This window comes from Cololabis saira, chromosome 7, assembly GCF_033807715.1.
Source record: "Cololabis saira isolate AMF1-May2022 chromosome 7, fColSai1.1, whole genome shotgun sequence".
Classification (NCBI taxonomy): Eukaryota; Metazoa; Chordata; class Actinopteri; order Beloniformes; family Belonidae; genus Cololabis; species Cololabis saira.
The window spans coordinates 859,894-880,542 of NC_084593.1; the positions used below are offsets into that span (position 1 = coordinate 859,894).

The 20,649-nt window shown below is 38.8% G+C and overlaps 1 protein-coding gene across 1 annotated transcript in view; it reads right to left on the bottom strand.

Annotated features, from left to right (window-relative positions):
* The window catches only part of LOC133446709 (phospholipid-transporting ATPase ABCA1-like), a 118,566-nt gene that overhangs the window by 85,383 nt on the left and 12,534 nt on the right, over positions 1 to 20,649 (bottom strand). Inside the window, exons 4-9 of the mRNA XM_061724701.1 lie at positions 19,015 to 19,156; positions 16,695 to 16,813; positions 10,865 to 10,986; positions 5,650 to 5,853; positions 1,789 to 1,878; positions 1,168 to 1,402 (exon numbers count right to left, since the gene is read on the bottom strand). Coding sequence (XP_061580685.1) covers positions 1,168 to 1,402; positions 1,789 to 1,878; positions 5,650 to 5,853; positions 10,865 to 10,986; positions 16,695 to 16,813; positions 19,015 to 19,156 — 912 coding nt within the window. The remainder of the gene's footprint in view (positions 1 to 1,167; positions 1,403 to 1,788; positions 1,879 to 5,649; positions 5,854 to 10,864; positions 10,987 to 16,694; positions 16,814 to 19,014; positions 19,157 to 20,649) is intronic.

Genomic DNA, 20,649 nt, shown 5'->3' on the forward strand with positions numbered 1-20,649 from the left:
CTAGTAGGAGCTAGTAGGTGCTAGTAGGAGCTAGTAGGTGCTAGTAGGAGCTAGTAGGAGCTAGTAGGTGCTAGTAGGAGGTAGTAGGTGCTAGTAGATGCTAGTAGGTGCTAGTAGGAGCTAGTAGGTGCTAGTAGGTGCTAGTAGGTGCTAGTAGGAGCTAGTAGGTGCTAGTAGGTGCTAGTAGGAGCTAGTAGGTGCTAGTAGGAGCTAGTAGGAGCTAGTAGGTGCTAGTAGATGCTAGTAGGAGCTAGTAGGTGGTAGTAGATGCTAGTAGGTGCTAGTAGGTGATAGTAGGAGCTAGTCAGAGCTAGTAGGTGGTAGTAGATGCTAGTAGGTGCTAGTAGGTGATAGTAGGAGCTAGTCAGAGCTAGTAGGAGCTAGTAGGAGCTAGTAGGAGCTAGTAGGTGCTAGTAGCTGCTAGTAGGTGCTAGTAGGAGCTAGTAGGAGCTAGTAGGTGCTAGTAGGAGCTAGTAGATGCTAGTAGGTGGTAGTACATGCTAGTAGGAGCTAGTAGGTGCTAGTAGATGCTAGTAGGTGGTAGTACATGCTAGTAGGAGCTAGTAGGTGCTAGTAGGTGCTAGTAGGTGCTAATAGATGCTAGTAGGAGCTAGTCAGAGCTAGTAGGAGCTAGTAGGAGCTAGTAGATGCTAGTAGATGCTAGTAGGTGCTAGTAGATGCTAGTAGGTGGTAGTACATGCTAGTAGGAGCTAGTAGGTGCTAGTAGATGCTAGTAGGTGGTAGTACATGCTAGTAGGAGCTAGTAGGTGCTAGTAGGTGCTAGTAGGAGCTAGTAGGTGCTAATAGATGCTAGTAGGAGCTAGTCAGAGCTAGTAGGAGCTAGTAGGTGCTAGTAGGAGCTAGTAGATGCTAGTAGGTGCTAGTAGATGCTAGTAGGTGCTAGTAGATGCTAGTAGGTGCTAGTAGGAGCTAGTAGGAGCTAGTAGGTGCTAGTAGGAGCTAGTAGATGCTAGTAGGTGCTAGTAGATGCTAGTAGGTGCTAGTAGGAGCTAGTAGGAGCTAGTAGGTGCTAGTAGGAGCTAGTAGGTGCTAGTAGGTACTAGTAGGAGCTAGTAGGTGGTAGTAGGTGCTAGTAGGTGCTAGTACATGCTAGTAGGAGCTATCAGAACCATCAGAACCAGAACCAGAACCCGGACCGGGACCTACTGGAGGAGTTGTCGTAGCTAGCGTCCTCGCTAGCGTTGCCGCTCCCCCCGAACAGGGCCTTGTAGTTGGAGTCCTCGTACCAGTTGAGGGACTTGATCTTCAGCCCGCCGCCCTCCGGGTGTCCACAGGCGATCCGGGACACGGCCTGGTACATGGAGGCCGGGGACGAGGCGGCGTCCCGGGTCAGGAACCGGATCTCCCTCCGCAGGTCCACCCAGCTCTTCATGGAGGCCAGCTGGACGGGGGGGGGGGGGGGGGGACGGGGGGGACAGGTTAATCCCACTACAACTCCTAAGCCCCTAAAACCTCCTAAAAACCATTAAAAGCTCCTGAAATCCCCTTAAACAACCTAACCCCCCCCCGTGCGTGCGTGCGTGTGCGTGTGTGTGTGTGTGTGTGTGTGTGTGTGTGCATGTGTGTTTGTGCGCGTGCGTGCGTGCGTGCGTGCGTGCGTGTGTGTGTGTACACATGTATGCGTGTGTGTGTGTGTGTGTACACATGTATGCGTGTGTGCGTGCGTATGTGCGTGTGTGCGTGCGTGTGTGTGCGTGCGTGCGTGTGTGTGTGTGCGTGCGTGCGTGTGTGTGTGTGCATGTACATGCGTGTGCGTGCGTGTTTCACCTCCACAGCCAGTGAGCCCAGACTGTCCAGCAGGTTGTTGGTTGCCGTGGCGACCTGTCTGACGGCCTCGGGGTCGGAGCGGACGTCCCTCTGGACAGAGAAGGTTTAGGGTTAGGGTTCTGCTCCGGATTCTGGTTCTGGTTCTGGTCCGGATCCGGGTCGGTACCGAACCCCTGAAACCCCAAACCCCCCTAAAAAAAACAACCCCCCCCAAACCCCCTTCAAACCCTCTAAACCACCTAAACCCCCTGAAAAGTTGATCCTACATTTGTTACATTTGTTCTACGTTTGTTGCGTTTATTTGACATTTATTCAGCGTTTATTGCATTTATTCTACGTTTATTGCATTTATTCTACGTTTATTGCATTTATTCTACGTTTATTGCATTTATTCTACGTTTATTGAATTTATTCTACGTTTATTGCATTTATTCTACATTTATTGCATTTATTCTACGTTTATTGCATTTATTCTACATTTATGGCATTTATTCTACGTTTATTGCATTTATTCTACGTTTATTGAATTTATTCTACGTTTATTGCATTTATTCTACGTTTATTGCATTTATTCTACATTTATTGCATTTATTCTACGTTTATTGCATTTATTCTACGTTTATTGCATTTATTCTACGTTTATTGCATTTATTCTACGTTTATTGCATTTATTCTACGTTTATTGCATTTATTCTACGTTTATTGCATTTATTCTACGTTTATTGCATTTATTCTACGTTTATTGCATTTATTCTCAGGCATCAGAACGGCTTGTCCTAAAAAAAGAGGAAAATTCTCGACATGGACGAGTGAGGGTGCAACGCGCCTGAACCCTCTAGGGGGGTCCGGGGACATGACCCCCAGTAAAATTTTGAAAAATAGACTCAAAATGGTGCATTCTGGTGTCTCAAAGCTCCATAATCACATCTTTCATCAATGCAAGAATACACACAAAAAAATCTGAATTTTTCCAAAGAATGATGCATTTTGATAACATAATAACACGCATTCATCATCATGGGTAATTCTTCATGCATGAATAAATCTTGAAATGAAGATAATTATATCTTAAACTCTTAAAGCCAGAATCCTCCTTTCCCACCGAAAAAACTAGGGATGCACCGAAATGAAAATTGGAGGCCGAACCTGAAGCTGAATAAAATGTAAAGACTTGTCTGAATACTGAGTACCGAATAGCCTACGGAATGCGGTTGTTCACAGTTTTTCATTTATTTTGCAATTTTTTTTCACAATTGCATAGATAATAACAACAAAAACAGTAAACTAGTTGAGCCACTGTCAAGCAGCTGGCCATGCTGTTGCTTAAATTGACCAACAGGTGGCGCTCTAACATCACGGTCTGTGTACTGTGCGTGACTGACGCTGGTTAGTAATTAAGGAGTTAAAACTCACTGGCCACTTAGGGGACTCAGTAGCAGCAGAAACGGCAGTAGGAGCATTTATTACATGTATTAACTGTAGTACCGCTATTATGAGAGGTTATTTCTCACAGTATTAGCCTAAAGGGACTTAAGGCTGATTTATGGTCCCGCGTTACACCAACGCAGAGCCTACGGCGTAGGGTACGCGGCCGTACGGCGCGCGTCGCCGCGTACCCTACGCCGTAGGCTCTGCGTCGATTTAATGCAGAACCATAATTCAGGCTTCACTCACACACAACGTGTTGCTCCAGTCATTTCAATGAGAAGGAAACGCAAACACAGCGTTGCATATTCAGCGCTGCACTGAGGCTCCAAATGGAAATGATTTTTGATTTCTGAATGAATGGATAGATACGTCGCTTATTTTTTGCATATTATTTTTTTCTTTTCTGGCCTGGCGCATCGCGTTTTCGAGTCCGTTGTTTGGGGATTTTTTTATTTATTTTTTCCCCGTTCCGCGGAAATATTTTGCTGAGACCAAAATCCGCGGAATTCCGTAAAGATTCTGATGCCTGTATTCTACGTTTATTGCATTTATTCTACGTTTATTGCATTTATTCTACGTTTATTCTACATTTATTTTAAGTTTGTTACAGTTATTCTGCGTTTGTTACTGTTACTGGAGGAGGACCGGTCCACTTCAGGACCTGGAAGGTGTCGGTCCCGTTCAGCGGTTCCAGGAACCTGAACCCCCTGAACCCCCTGAACCCCCTGACCTCCGGTCCTGGTCCTCGCCCCCCCCCCAACCCGTCCTGGTCCGGGGCCCGGCCCGCCTGCCTGGCGGTTCCCCCCTGGTTGCCGTGGAAACGTCCCTCGTAGATTTCCGAGGACAAAAGCCTCCTCGTCCTCGGTGACGCCGAGCCGTTAAAGTGTCTCCGGGCCCAGACCGCCGGGAGCCGGGCCCCCCCTCGCTAGGACCCCCCCCCCCCCTCGCTAGGACCCCCCCCCCCCCCCCTCGCTAGGACACCCCTCGCTAGGACCCCCCCCTCGCTAGGACCCCCCAGGAGACCCTTCCAGTTTGTTATGTTTATTTTACATTTATTCTACGTTTATTCTACGTTTGTTCCATTTATTCAATGTTTATTCAACATTTGTTACCTTTACTCTACGTTTGTTACTTTTACTCCGCGTTTGTTTAGTTTAATCAATCAATCAATCAATCAATCAATCAATCAATCTTTACTGTCACATCATATTACTGAGTAACGTGTAAAAAACTTGTTTGTGCAGACTCATCTTTTGCAGTTAATAGATAGACATAAAAAAGTGCATAGTGCAGGAATAATCTACATAAAAACATAAAACAGAACGTGGAATAAAAAGAAAAAGGATAAATAGTCTTGGGCTTATGTTTATAATATAAAAATCTCTATTTGCAAGAGATTATTCTACGTTTGTTAATGTTTATTCTACGTTTACTCTACTTTTGTTACGTTTATTCTACGTTTGTTACGTTTATTCTACGTTTGTTACGTTTACTCTACGTTTGTTACGTTTATTCTACGTTTATTCTACGTTTGTTACGTTTATTCTACGTTTGTTACGTTTATTCTACGTTTATTCTACGTTTGTTACGTTTATTCTACTTTTGTTACGTTTATTCTACGTTTGTTACGTTTATTCTACGTTTGTTACGTTTATTCTACGTTTGTTACGTTTACTCTACGTTTGTTACGTTTGTTCTACGTTTGTTACGTTTGTTACGTTTATTCTACGTTTGTTACGTTTATTCTACTTTTGTTACGTTTATTCTACGTTTGTTACGTTTATTCTACGTTTGTTACGTTTATTCTACGTTTGTTACGTTTATTCTACGTTTGTTACGTTTATTCTACGTTTATTCTACGTTTGTTACGTTTATTCTACGTTTGTTACGTTTATTCTACGTTTATTCTACGTTTGTTACGTTTATTCTACGTTTGTTACGTTTATTCTACGTTTATTCTACTTTTGTTACGTTTATTCTACGTTTGTTACGTTTATTCTACGTTTATTCTACGTTTGTTACGTTTACTCTACGTTTGTTACGTTTATTCTACATTTGTTACGTTAATTCCATGTTTGTTACGTTTATTCTACGTTTACTCTACGTTTGTTACGTTTATTCTACGTTTATTCTACGTTTGTTACGTTTATTCTACGTTTACTCTACGTTTGTTACGTTTATTCTACTTTTGTTACGTTTATTCTACGTTTGTTACGTTTATTCTACGTTTATTCTACGTTTGTTACGTTTACTCTACGTTTGTTACGTTTACTCTACGTTTGTTACGTTTACTCTACGTTTGTTACGTTACGTTGTTACGTTTACACCAGCCCCCCCAGGACACCAGGACACCAGGACCCCCCCCCCCCTCCCCCCTCCTCCCCCCCAGGACGCCAGGACCAGCCCCCCCCCCCCCCCCGGTTGGGTTCTCACCCGGACCGGCTTGAAGAAGTCCAGGTTGTCCCTGAAATGCTCCTCGGCCCGGTCCAGCCACAGCACCGGGGCCTGACACAGAACCTCCTGCACCCGGGCCGACACCTGCTGGTCCCGGATCCTCACGAAGTCCGTCAGGTTCTGCCGGCCCCCCTTCCGGGGACACATGTCCCTCAGGTGGACCCCCAGCCCCCTGAGGAGAACCTGAGACACGGAGACACGGAGACACGGAGACACGGAGACACGGAGACACGGAGACACGGAGACACGGAGACACGGAGACACGGAGACACGGAGACACGGAGACAGTTAACGTCCGAGTCCAGAATAAACAGAATAAACACAGAACAAACACAGAATAAACACAGAATAAACACAGAATAAACAGAATAAACACAGAATAAACAGAATAAACACAGAACAAACACAGAATAAACACAGAACAAACACAGAACAAACACAGAATAAACAGAATAAACACAGAACAAACACAGAACAAACACAGAATAAACAGAATAAACACAGAACAAACACAGAACACAGAACAAACGTAGAGTAAATGTAACAAACGTAACAAACGTAGAATAAACGCAACAAACGTAGAATAAACGTAACAAACGTAGAATAAACGTAACAAACGTAGAATAAACGTAACAAACGTAGAATAAACGTAACAAACGTAGAATAAACGTAACAAACGTGGAATAAACGTAACAAACGTAGAATAAACGTAACAAACGTAGAATAAACGTAACAAACGTAGAATAAACGTAACAAACGTAACAAACGTAGAATAAACGTAACAAATGTAGAATAAACGTAACAAACGTAACAAACGTAGAATAAACGTAACAAATGTAGAGTAAACGTAACAAACGTAGAATAAACGTAACAAACGTAGAATAAACGTAACAAACGTAACAAACGTAGAATAAACGTAACAAATGTAGAGTAAACGTAACAAACGTAGAATAAACGTAACAAACGTAGAATAAACGTAACAAACGTAAAATAAACGTAACAAACGTGGAGTAAACGTAAAATAAACGTAGAATAAACGTAACAAACGTAGAATAAACGTAACAAACGTAGAATAAACATAACAAACGTAGAATAAACGTAACAAACGTAAAATAAACGTAACAAACGTAGAATAAACATAACAAACGTAGAATAAACGTAACAAACGTAAAATAAACGTAACAAACGTAGAATAAACGTAACAAACGTAAGGTAAACGTAACAAACGTAGAATAAACGTAACAAACGTAGAATAAACGTAACAAATAGTGATGCACCGATTGTTCGGTAACCGAAATTGTTCGGCCGAAAATGGCAAAAAAACACTTTGGGTGTTCGGTGGAATAAGTGGGAAAAAAACCGAACAATTAATAACGGCGTTGTAAAATAAGGAAATAGACCGCTCCGTAACTGTTGCGCACCACATAAATCGTTGGCCAACCAAAAAGTAACCACATAAGAATTTTACCAACATTCACCAGCAGGTGGAACCAAAACAACATAAATCAATCTATTCCAGGTTTAGATGAGGAAATCAAACGTTAGAGCGTGGAGTGAAGTGGTGCAAACATGTCAGCAGTGTGGAAGTATTTTAGAGTGTTAGAATAAAACAAGAATGGCTGTTTGACATGAATGTTCTGCTCAAATATCTAGAGGGGAAACATCTGCAAAGTCTTTCAGCTACAAGTTTGATTTATCATTTGAAATGATAAAAAACATTTTTATTGTTTTAAGGCCTATGTTACAATGTTCAGTCAGTTAAGCCTAACGTAAGCTCAAAGATGGACACAAAATTTATTTTGCTAATTTATTTATTTTAAGTTATTGTTCTTTGCTGGAATAATGTCTGCTGGAATATTTAAGAAATGCTGGGAAATTAAAAAATGTTCAGTTTTTTATGTTCAACAAATGTTTTCTACCTTGTAATTTTGTAAAAGATTTTTTTCTTTTAAAAGCCTAAATCAAATTTATTTGATTTATGCAATGGTGAAAAAATTGGCTAAATAAATGAAAAACTGCTGAAGAACCATGTTCGGTATTGTTCGGTATTCGGCCAAGTGTTTATTATTATTTTCGGTCTCGGTTTCGGCCACAAATTTTCATTTCGGTGCATCACTACTAACAAACGTAGAATAAACGTAAAAAACGTAGAATAAACGTAACAAACGTAGAATAAACGTAACAAACGTAGAATAAACGTAAAAAACGTAGAATAAACGTAACAAACGTAGAATAAACGTAACAAATTTAGAGTAAACGTAACAAACGTAGAATAAACGTAACAAACGTAGAATAAACGTAACAAACGTAGAATAAACGCAACAAACGTAGAATAAACGTAACAAACGTAGAATAAACGTAAAACGTAGAATAAACGTAACAAACGTAGAATAAATGTAACAAACGTAGAATAAACGCAACAAACGTAGAATAAACGTAACAAACGTAGAATAAACGTAACAAACGTAACAAACGTAGAATAAACGTAACAAACGTAGAGTAAACGTAACAAACGTAGAATAAACGTAACAAACGTAGAATAAACGTAACAAACGTAGAATAAACGTAACAAACGTAGAATAAACGTAACAAACGTAGAATAAATGTAACAAACGTAGAATAAACGTAACAAATTTAGAGTAAACGTAACAAACGTAGAATAAACGTAACAAACGTAGAATAAACGTAACAAACGTAGAATAAACGTAACAAACGTAGAATAAACGTAACAAACGTAGAATAAACGTAACAAACGTAGAATAAACGTAACAAATTTAGAGTAAACGTAACAAACATAGAATAAACATAGAATAAACATAGAATAAACGTAGAATAAACGTAACAAACGTAGAATAAACGTAACAAACGTAGAGTAAACGTAACAAACGTAGAATAAACGTAAAAAACGTAGAATAAACGTAACAAACGTAGAATAAACGTAACAAATTTAGAGTAAACGTAACAAACGTAGAATAAACGTAACAAACGTAGAATAAACGTAACAAACGTAGAATAAACGCAACAAACGTAGAATAAACGTAACAAACGTAGAATAAACGTAAAACGTAGAATAAACGTAACAAACGTAGAATAAATGTAACAAACGTAGAATAAACGTAACAAATTTAGAGTAAACGTAACAAACGTAGAATAAACGTAACAAACGTAGAATAAACGTAACAAACGTAGAATAAACGTAACAAACGTAGAATAAACGTAACAAACGTAGAATAAACGTAACAAACGTAGAATAAACGTAACAAACGTAGAATAAACGTAACAAACGTAGAATAAACGTAACAAACGTAGAATAAATGTAACAAACGTAGAATAAACGTAACAAATTTAGAGTAAACGTAACAAACGTAGAATAAACGTAACAAACGTAGAATAAACGTAACAAACGTAGAATAAACGTAACAAACGTAGAATAAACGTAACAAACGTAGAATAAACGTAACAAACGTAGAATAAACGTAACAAATTTAGAGTAAACGTAACAAACATAGAATAAACATAGAATAAACATAGAATAAACGTAGAATAAACGTAACAAACGTAGAATAAACGTAACAAACGTAGAGTAAACGTAACAAACGTAGAGTAAACGTAACAAACGTAGAATAAACGTAAAACGTAGAATAAACGTAACAAACGTAGAATAAATGTAACAAACGTAGAATAAACGTAACAAATTTAGAATAAACGTAGAATAAACGTAACAAACGTAGAATAAACGTAACAAACGTAGAATAAACGTAACAAACGTAGAATAAACGTAACAAACGTAGAATAAACGTAACAAACGTAGAATAAACGTAACAAACGTAGAATAAACGTAACAAATTTAGAGTAAACGTAACAAACATAGAATAAACATAGAATAAACATAGAATAAACGTAGAATAAACGTAACAAACGTAGAATAAACGTAACAAACGTAGAGTAAACGTAACAAACGTAGAATAAACGTAACAAACGTAGAGTAAACGTAACAAACGTAGAGTAAACGTAACAAACGTAGAGTAAACGTAGAATAAACGTAACAAACGTAGAATAAACGTAACAAACGTAGAATAAACGTAACAAACGTAGAATAAACGTAACAAACGTAGAATAAACGTAACAAACGTAGAATAAACGTAGAATAAATGTAACAAACGTAGAATAAACGTAACAAACGTAGAATAAACGTAACAAACGTAGAATAAACGTAACAAACATAGAATAAACGTAACAAACGTAGAATAAACGTAGAATAAACGTAACAAACGTAGAATAAACGCAACAAACGTAGAATAAACGTAACAAACGTAGAATAAACGTAATAAACGTAACAAACGTAGAATAAACGTAACAAACGTAGAATAAACGTAACAAACGTAGAATAAACGTAACAAACGTAGAATAAACGTAACAAACGTAGAATAAACGTAGAATAAACGTAACAAACGTAGAATAAACGTAACAAACGTAGAATAAACGTAGAATAAACGTAACAAACGTATAGTAAATGTAGAATAAATGTGATAAACGTGTTAGGTTTACTCTCCGTTTATCCTCCGTTTATCCTCCGTTTATCCTCCGTTTATCCTACGTTTATCCTACGTTTATCCTACGTTTACTCTCCGTTTATCCTCCGTTTATTCCCTGTTTATCCTCCGTTTATCCTCCGTTTATTCCCTGTTTATCCTCTGTTTATCCTCCGTTTATCCTCCGTTTACTCTCCGTTTATCCTCCGTTTATCCTCCGTTTATCCTCCGTTTACTCTCCGTTTACTCTCCGTTTATCCTCCGTTTATCCTCCGTTTATCCTCCGTTTATCCTCCGTTTATCCTCCGTTTATCCTCCGTTTATCCTCCGTTTATCCTCCGTTTATCCTCCGTTTATCCTCCGTTTACTCTCCGTTTATCCTCCGTTTATCCTCCGTTTATCCTCCGTTTATCCTCCGTTTATCCTCCGTTTATCCTCCGTTTATTCTCCGTTTATCCTCCGTTTATCCTCCGTTTATCCTCCGTTTACTCTCCGTTTATCCTCTGTTTATCCTCCGTTTATCCTCCGTTTATTCTCCGTTTATCCTCCGTTTATCCTCCGTTTATCCTCCGTTTATCCTCCGTTTATCCTCCGTTTATCCTCCGTTTATCCTGCGTTTATCCTCCGTTTACGTGCAGACTGAGCGCGTGCAGACTCCTCACCTTCTCCAGGTCGATGTCGGCCTCCCTGATCTGCCGGGCCGAGGGTTCGGAGAAGGAAACGTTCCGGGTCAGGAACTCCGACAGAGTCTCGTTGTCTCGCAGGAAGTGCTTCAGCTTGAACCCTGAGGGGGAAAAGCAGTCATGTGACGTAGGAAGCTCCGCCCCCACCTGCAGCTCCGCCCCCACCTGGTCATGTGACCCGGGTCTGCGCTGTGATTGGTGCAGGACTCGGACAGGAAACACTACGGTCCAGCAGTCGCGGTTCGACAAGCTACTGCTAATTCAGAGAAGAAGAAGTTACAGGAAAGGGAGGAAGCTAGCAGGACCACGACCACGTTTATCCTACATTTATTCTACGACGTTTATTCTACGTTTGTTACGTTTACTCTACGTTTATTCTGTTTTTTACGTTTACTCTACGCTTACTCCACGTTTGTTACGTTTACGTTTACTCTACGTTTGTTACGTTTACTCTACGTTTGTTACGTTTATTCTACGTTTGTTACATTTATTCTACGTTTGTTACGTTTATTCTACGTTTGTTACGTTTACTCTACGTTTGTTACGTTTACTCTACGTTTGTTACGTTTATTCTACGTTTGTTACATTTATTCTACGTTTGTTACGTTTATTCTACGTTTGTTACGTTTATTCTACGTTTGTTACGTTTATTCTACGTTTATTACGTTTGTTACGTTTATTCTACGTTTGTTACGTTTATTCTACGTTTGTTACGTTTATTCTACGTTTGTTACGTTTACTCTACGTTTGTTACGTTTACTCTACGTTTGTTACGTTTATTCTACGTTTGTTACATTTATTCTACGTTTGTTACGTTTATTCTACGTTTGTTACGTTTATTCTACGTTTGTTACGTTTATTCTACGTTTATTACGTTTGTTACGTTTATTCTACGTTTGTTACGTTTATTCTACGTTTGTTACGTTTATTCTACGTTTGTTACGTTTATTCTACGTTTGTTACGTTTATTCTACGTTTGTTACGTTTATTCTACGTTTGTTACGTTTATTCTACGTTTGTTACGTTTATTCTACGTTTGTTACGTTTATTCTACGCCTATTCTATATTTGTTAAGTTTATTCTATGTTTATTCTATATTTGTTAAGTTTGTTCTATATTTGTTAGGTTTATTCTATATTTGTTAAGTTTATTCTACATTTATTCTATATTTGTTAGGTTTATTCTATATTTGTTAAGTTTATTTTATATTTATTAAGTTTATTCTCCGTTTATTCTATATTTGTTAGGTTTATTCTATGTTTATTCTATATTTGTTAAGTTTGTTCTATATTTGTTAGGTTTATTCTATATTTGTTAAGTTTATTCTACATTTATTCTATATTTGTGAGGTTTATTCTAAGTTTATTCTATATTTGTTGGGATTATTCTAGTTTAAAGTCTAGTTTAAGTTTATCCTCCAGACCTGCTGGTCTGGAGGATAAACTTAAAGTCTAGTTTAAGTTTATTTTATATTTATTAAGTTTATCCTCCAGACCTGCTGGTCTGGAGGATAAACTTAAAGTCTAGTTTAAGTTTATTTTATATTTATTAAGTTTATCCTCCAGACCTGCTGGTCTGGAGGATAAACTTAAAGTCTAGTTTAAGTTTATCCTCCAGACCTGCAGGTCTGGAGGATAAACTTAAAGTCTAGTTTAAGTTTATCCTCCAGACCTGCTGGTCTGGAGGATAAACTTAAAGTCTAGTTTAAGTTTATCCTCCAGACCTGCAGGTCTGGAGGATAAACTTAAAGTCTAGTTTAAGTTTATCCTCCAGACCTGCAGGTCTGGAGGATAAACTTAAAGTCTAGTTTAAGTTTATCCTCCAGACCAGCAGGTCTGGAGGATAAACTTAAAGTCTAGTTTAAGTTTATCCTCCAGACCAGCAGGTCTGGAGGATAAACTTAAAGTCTAGTTTAAGTTTATCCTCCAGACCTGCTGGTCTGCGGGACCAACAGGAAGTGCCCCCTTATTTGGTTTAGTGTCGTGTGGGAGTTCCCGGGGGAACGTGTCGCTGCACGTCTGGGAACTTTCCACTCAGGTGAGGAGAATCAAACCCCCGCTGCTTTTTCTTCTTTCTGCTTCTTTCTGCTGCTGCAGGTCTGGACAGGCAGACAGATCAGCGGCTCACGCAGGACCAGGTCTGAGAGCAGGGAGGTCTGGGGACCTGGACCTGGTAGACCAGGACCAGATCTGAGGACAGGGAGGTCTGAGGTCCTGGACCTGGTATATATATATATATATATATATATATATATATATATATATATATATATATATATATATATATATATATATAAATACATAAATATACTGATATTTTTTTATAGATATAAATACATAAATATACTGTTATTTTTATAAATATATATTTATATGTATAAAAATATATTTATAAATATAAATACATAAATATATTTATAAATATAAATACATAAATATACTGATATTTTTATAAATATATATTTATATGTATAAAAATATATTTATAAATATAAATACATAAATATATTTATAAATATAAATACATAAATATACTGATATTTTTATAAATATAAATACATAAATATACTGATATTTTTATAAATATATATTTATATTTATAAATATATTTTTATAAATATAAATACATACATATTTTTATAAATATAAATACATAAATATACTGATATTTTTATAAATATATATTTATATGTATAAACATATAAATATATTTATATGTATAAATACATAAATATACTGATATTTTATATGTATAAATACATAGATATACTGATATTTTTATAAACATAAATATACTGATATTTTTATAAACATAAATACATAAATATACTGATATTTATATTAATATAAATACATAAATATACTGATATTTTTATAAACATAAATACTTAAATATACTGATATTTTTATAAACATAAATACTTAAATATACTGATATTTTTATAAATATAAATACATAAATATACTGATATTTTTATAAATATATATTTATATGTATAAACATATAAATATATTTATATGTATAAATACTTAAATATACTGATATTTTTATAAATATATTAATAACTATAAATACTTAAATATACTGATATTTTTATAAACATAAATACTTAAATATACTGATATTTTTATAAACATAAATACTTAAATATACTGATATTTTTATATGTATAAATACATAAATATACTGATATTTTTATAAATATATATTTATATGTATAAACATATAAATATATTTATATGTATAAATACTTAAATATACTGATATTTTTATAAATATATTAATAACTATAAATACTTAAATATACTGATATTTTTATAAACATAAATACATAAATATACTGATATTTTTATAAACATAAATACTTAAATATACTGATATTTTTATAAACATAAATACATAAATATACTGATATTTTTATAAACATAAATACATAAATATACTGATATTTATATAAATATAAATACTTAAATATACTGATATTTTTATAAACATAAATACATAAATATTTATATGTATAAATACATAAATATACTGATATTTATATAAATATAAATACATAAATATACTGATATTTATATAACTATAAATACATAAATATACTGATATTTATATAAATATAAATACATAAATATACTGATATTTATATAACTATAAATACATAAATATACTGATATTTATATAAATATAAATACATAAATATACTGATATTTTTATAAACATAAATACATAAATATACTGATATTTTCATAACTATAAATCTATATTAGTGAGTGAGTGGGCGGGGCCTGTCTGACTCTCTGTGATGTGATTGGTTAAATGATCTCCAGCTGAGCCGTCAGTCTGGATCAGGATCAGGTCCAGGACCCGGTGGGGGGTTCTGGTCCAGGTCCAGGACCCGGTGGGGGGTCCTGGTCCAGGTCCAGACCCCCCCCCGGGCCCTGGACCCTCTGATCCGGGTCCTGGACCCGGTCCTTGTGTTCTCAGCTGGCTGAACTCGCTGACGCCCGGCGGGGCGGCCCGACCGACGGACCGGACCTGACGGGGCCTGACGGGGCCTGACGGGGCCTGACGGGGCCTGACGGGCCGGGACCCGGGACCAGGACTTCCCATGGTCCCCCTGGGCCAGCTGGGGGGGGCGGGGCCCCGGCAGCAGCCAATCAGGGCCCGGGAGGGGGGGGGGACAGAACCACAGCTAAGACGCTAGCGTCAACAAACACCAGAGCCGGGTCAGAGCCGGGTCAGAGCCGGGTCCTCCCTGCTGGGGGTCAGGGGCCCGGCCCGGGTCTGGACCACAGTCTGGACCTGCAGGGCCAGCACTCTCATCCTGCAGACCTGCAGACCCGGTCCTGGTCCTGGTCCTGCAGGTCCAGGACCAGGACCAGGACCAGGACCTGCAGGACCTGCAGGACCAGCACTCTCATCCTGCAGACCTGCAGACCCGGTCCTGACCCGGTCCAGGTCCAGGACCAGGTCTGGACCTGGACCACAGTCTGGACCTGCAGGACCAGCACTCACATCCTCCAGACCTCCGGGTTCTGAGGGGTCCGGTTCTGGTACCAGACCCGGGTCCAGGTCCAGGTCCAGGTACCAGAACCTCACAGGGGCCTCTGATTACAGAGTCCAGGACCAGAACCAGATTACAGACGTTTATTCTACGTTTGTTACGTTTATTCTACGTTTGTTACGTTTATTCTACGTTTGTTACGTTTATTCTACGTTTGTTACGTTTATTCTACGTTTGTTACGTTCATTATGTTTGTTACGTTTATTCTACGTTTGTTACGTTTATTCTACGTTTGTTACGTTTATTCTACGTTTATTCTACGTTTGTTACGTTTACTCTACGTTTGTTACGTTTATTCTACGTTTGTTACGTTTATTCTACGTTTATTACGTTTATTCTACATTTGTTACGTTTATTCTACGTTTATTACGTTTATTCTACATTTGTTACGTTTACTCTACATTTGTTACGTTTATTCTACGTTTGTTACGTTCATTATGTTTGTTACGTTTATTCTACGTTTGTTACGTTTATTATGTTTGTTACGTTTATTCTACATTTGTTACGTTTACTCTACATTTGTTACGTTTATTCTACATTTGTTACGTTTATTCTACGTTTATTACATTTATTCTACATTTGTTACGTTTACTCTACATTTGTTACGTTTATTCTACGTTTGTTACGTTTATTATGTTTGTTACGTTTATTCTACGTTTGTTACGTTTATTATGTTTGTTACGTTTATTCTACGTTTATTCTACGTTTGTTACGTTTATTCTACATTTGTTACGTTTATTCTACATTTGTTACGTTTATTATGTTTGTTACGTTTATTCTACGTTTATTCTACATTTGTTATGTTTATTCTACGTTTGTTACGTTTATTCTACATTTGTTACGTTTATTATGTTTGTTACGTTTATTCTACGTTTGTTACGTTTATTCTACGTTTGTTACGTTTATTCTACGTTTGTTACGTTTATTCTACGTTTATTACGTTTACTCTACATTTGTTACGTTTATTCTACATTTGTTACGTTTATTATGTTTGTTACGTTTATTCTACGTTTATTCTACATTTGTTATGTTTATTCTACGTTTGTTACGTTTTTTCTACGTTTTTTACGTTTACTCTACGTTTGTTACAAAACTCCCAGCAGCCCCGCGGCAGGGCCACTGCGGTTAGGGGGCGGGGGCGGAGCTTTAGGGCAGTTAGGGGGCGGGGCCAGTGCGGCGGGGGCGGAGCTTTAGGGCAGTTAGGGGCGGGGCCACTGCGGGGGGCGGGGCCTCAGCTCTCACCTGAGCGGCTCTCTTCCAGGACCTTCAGGGCCTGGATCAGGTCCTTGAAGCCCTGCAGGTTCTGGTCGTTCTGGGAGTACAGCAGGATCCGCTTGGCGTCCGAGAACAGACGGGAGATTCTGGAAGACAAGGGGGACACGTCAAGACCTGGTCCTGGTTCTGGGTCTGGACCTGGTCCTGAGACCTGGACCTGGACCTGAGACCTGGACCTGGTCCTGAGACCTGGACCTGGTCCTGGTCCTGGATCTGGGTCTGGACCTGGTCCTGAGACCTGGTCCTGAGACCTGGACCTGGACCTGGTCCTGAGACCCTAGACCTGGTCCTGGTTCTGGGTCTGGACCTGGTCCTGGACCTGGACCTGGACATGGACATGGACCTGGACCTGGACCTGAGACTTGGTCCTGGTCCTGAGACCTGGACCTGGACCTGAGACCTGGACCTGGTTCTGGGTCTGGGTCCTACGTAACAAACGAAAAATAAACGTAACAAACGTAGAATAAACGCAACAAACGTAGAATAAACGCAACAAACGTAGAATAAACGCAACAAACGTAGAGTAAACGCAACAAACGTAGAGTAAACGTAACAAACGAAAAATAAACGTAACAAACGTAGAATAAACGCAACAAACGTAGAGTAAACGCAACAAACGTAGAATAAACGTAACAAACGTAGAGTAAACGCAACAAACGTAGAATAAACGCAACAAACGTAGAATAAACGCAACAAACGTAGAATGAACGCAACAAACGTAGAGTAAACGTAACAAACGAAAAATAAACGCAACAAACGTAGAATGAACGCAACAAACGTAAAATAAACTTAATAAACGTAACAAACGTAGAATAAACGCAACAAACGTAGAATGAACGCAACAAACGTAAAATAAACTTAATAAACGTAACAAACGTAGAATAAACGCAACAAACGTAGAATAAACGCAACAAACGTAGAATAAACGCAACAAACGTAGAATAAACGTAACAAACGTAGAGTAAACGCAACAAACGTAGAATAAACGTAACAAACGTAGAATAAACGCAACAAACGTAGAATGAACGCAACAAACGTAGAATAAACGCAACAAACGTAGAATAAACGCAACAAACGTAGAATAAACGCAACAAACGTAGAATAAACGTAACAGACGTAGAATAAACGTAACAAACGTAGAATAAACGCAACAAACGTAAAAAAAATGTAACAAGCGTAGAATAAACGTAACAAAGGTAGAACGTAACAAACGTAACAAACATAATAAACGTAACAAATGTAGAATAAACGTAACAAACGTAACAAACATAATAAACGTAGAACAAACGTAGAATAAACGTAACAAACGTAGAATAAACGTAGAATAATCGTAATAAACGTAGAATAAACGTAAAAAACGTAGAATAAACGTAACAAACGTAGAATAAACGTAACAAACGTAGAATAAACGTAACAAACGTAGAATAAACGTAACAAACGTAGAATAAACGTAGAATAAACGCAACAAACGTAGAGTAAACGCAACAAACGTAGAGTAAATGTAGAATAAACGTAACAAACGTAGAATAAATGTAGAATAAACGTAACAAACGTAGAATAAACGTAACAAACGTAGAATAAACGTAACAAACGTGAGACCTGGTCCTGGTCCTGGTCCTGGTTCTGGTCCTGAGACCTGGACCCAGGTCTCAGGACCAGAACCAGGACCAGGTGTTTTTCAGAGTAAAAGCCCCCCAGGGAGGGTCAGTAAACAGGAGGTGAGGTGCTTTTCAGAGTAAAAGCCCCCCCAGACCTACATGGAGTGGTTGAAGTCGCCCACCACCCCCGGGGAGGGGTCAGTAAACAGGAGGTGAGGTGCTTTTCAGAGTAAAAGCCCCCCCACGGGGAGGAGTCAGTAAACAGGAAGTGAGGTGTTTTTCAGAGTAAAAGCCCCCCCAGACCTACATGGAATGGTTGAAGTTGCCCACCACCCCCGGGGAGGGGTTAGTAAACAGGAAGTGGGTGTTTTTCAGAGTAAAAGACCTACATGGAGTGGTTGAAGTTGCCCACCACCCCCGGGGAGGGGTTAGTAAACAGGAAGTGAGGGGTTTTTCAGAGTAAAAGACCTACATGGAATGGTTGAAGTTGCCCACCACCCCCGGGGAGGGGTTAGTAAACAGGAAGTGAGGTGTTTTTCAGAGTAAAAGACCTACATGGAGGGTTAGTAAACAGGAAGTGGGTGTTTTTCAGAGTAAAAGACCTACATGGAGTGGTTGAAGTTTCCCACCACCCCCGGGGAGGGGTTAGTAAACAGGAAGTGAAGTGTTTTTCAGAATAAAAGACCTACATGGAGTGGTTGAAGTTTCCCACCACGCCCGGAGACTCCCCCGGCGTCGGGTTCCGGAAGCACGGGTTGTTGGCGTTGCACAGGATGCCCTGGATCCACGGCAGCGTCCCGGCCGACGGCAGGGCCTTGTTGGGGAAGTGGCCTGGACAGGAAGTAGAGGGGTCAGGGCCCGCCACAATAAGAGCCCCGGGAGGGACCCGCCACAATAAGAGCACTAGGAGGGACCGCCACAATAAGAGCACTAGGAGGGACCGCCACAATAAAACCCCCGGAAATACCTACCAAAGTAAGAGCACCAACGACCCGCCAGAATAAGAGCTTTAATCACAACACCCTACCAAAGTAAGAGCCCGGCAGGTCCACTAGGATCCAGATCCAGACCTGCAGGTCCTCTACAGACCACTAGGGTCCAGATCCAGACCTGCAGGTCCTCTACAGACCACTAGGGTCCAGATCCAGACCTGCAGGTCCTCTACAGACCACTAGGGTCCAGATCCAGACCTGCAGGTCCTCTACAGACCACTAGGGTCCAGATCCAGACCTGCAGGTCCAGATCCAGACCTGCAGGCCCCCCCGTCCCTGAGTCCTGGTCCTGGTCCTGGTCCAGCAACATCTGGTTCTGATTCTGGTCCTGATTCTCATGCAGGTCTGGTCTCTGGTCTTCCTGCCTCAGACCGCGTCCCCCATACCGATGAGGTCTAACCCGGTCTGGTCCTGGACCAGGACCAGGACCAGGATCAGGGTCCTGGACCAGGCCGATGAGGGGGGGAGGGACCAGCAGGACCAGCAGGACCACCTCAGACCCCCAGGGGGGGCCGGTCTTCCTCTCAAGAGGTTTTACATAAGTAAGGGGTCAAAGGTCACCGAGGACGAGCCGCGTGACCTTTGACCCCCCGGTATCAGGATCCTCCTAATCAGAACCGATAAGATAGACCAGGACCAGGTCCAGGGGTCGGGGTTAGTCCCCGTCAGGGTCTGCAGGTCCCTCCCTGGGGGACCGGCAGACCCTGCAGACCTGCAGACCTGCAGACCTGCAGGATCTACAGGTCCCTGCTGGTCCCTGCAGGTCCCAGCTGATCCCTGCAGGGACCTGCTGGTAAATAATAAATAAATAAATAAGTAAATAAAATAAATCCGATTTAAAATGAGTAAAAATGAGCAGGTAAACACATGATTCCTAATGAAAATGTCCAAATTAAACTTAATTCCCAAGTAAGTGGCTGGTTTATTCCGATTTTAAATCCAAATAGAATAATTCCGCGATCATGTAAACACTCATTCAGAAAAAATAAATAAATACATTTTAAAAATAAATAAAATGAAAGAAATATATATATTATAAAAATAAATAAAATAAAAAGAAAAATTAAATTAAATTTTAAAATAATAAAAAAGAAAGAAAAAAGGAATTAAAAAAAATCTAAAAAACATTAATACATTTAAAAAAATAAATGAATTTAAAAAATGAATTAAAATACATTTTAAAAGGATTTAAAAAAATAAATAAATAAATAAATAATAATAAATTAAATAAATAAAAAAAAATAAAATGAAATTAAAAAGAATAACAATAAAAATAAAGAAAGAAAAAGAATAAATTAATTTAAAAAAAAATAAATAAAGAAAAAAATTATA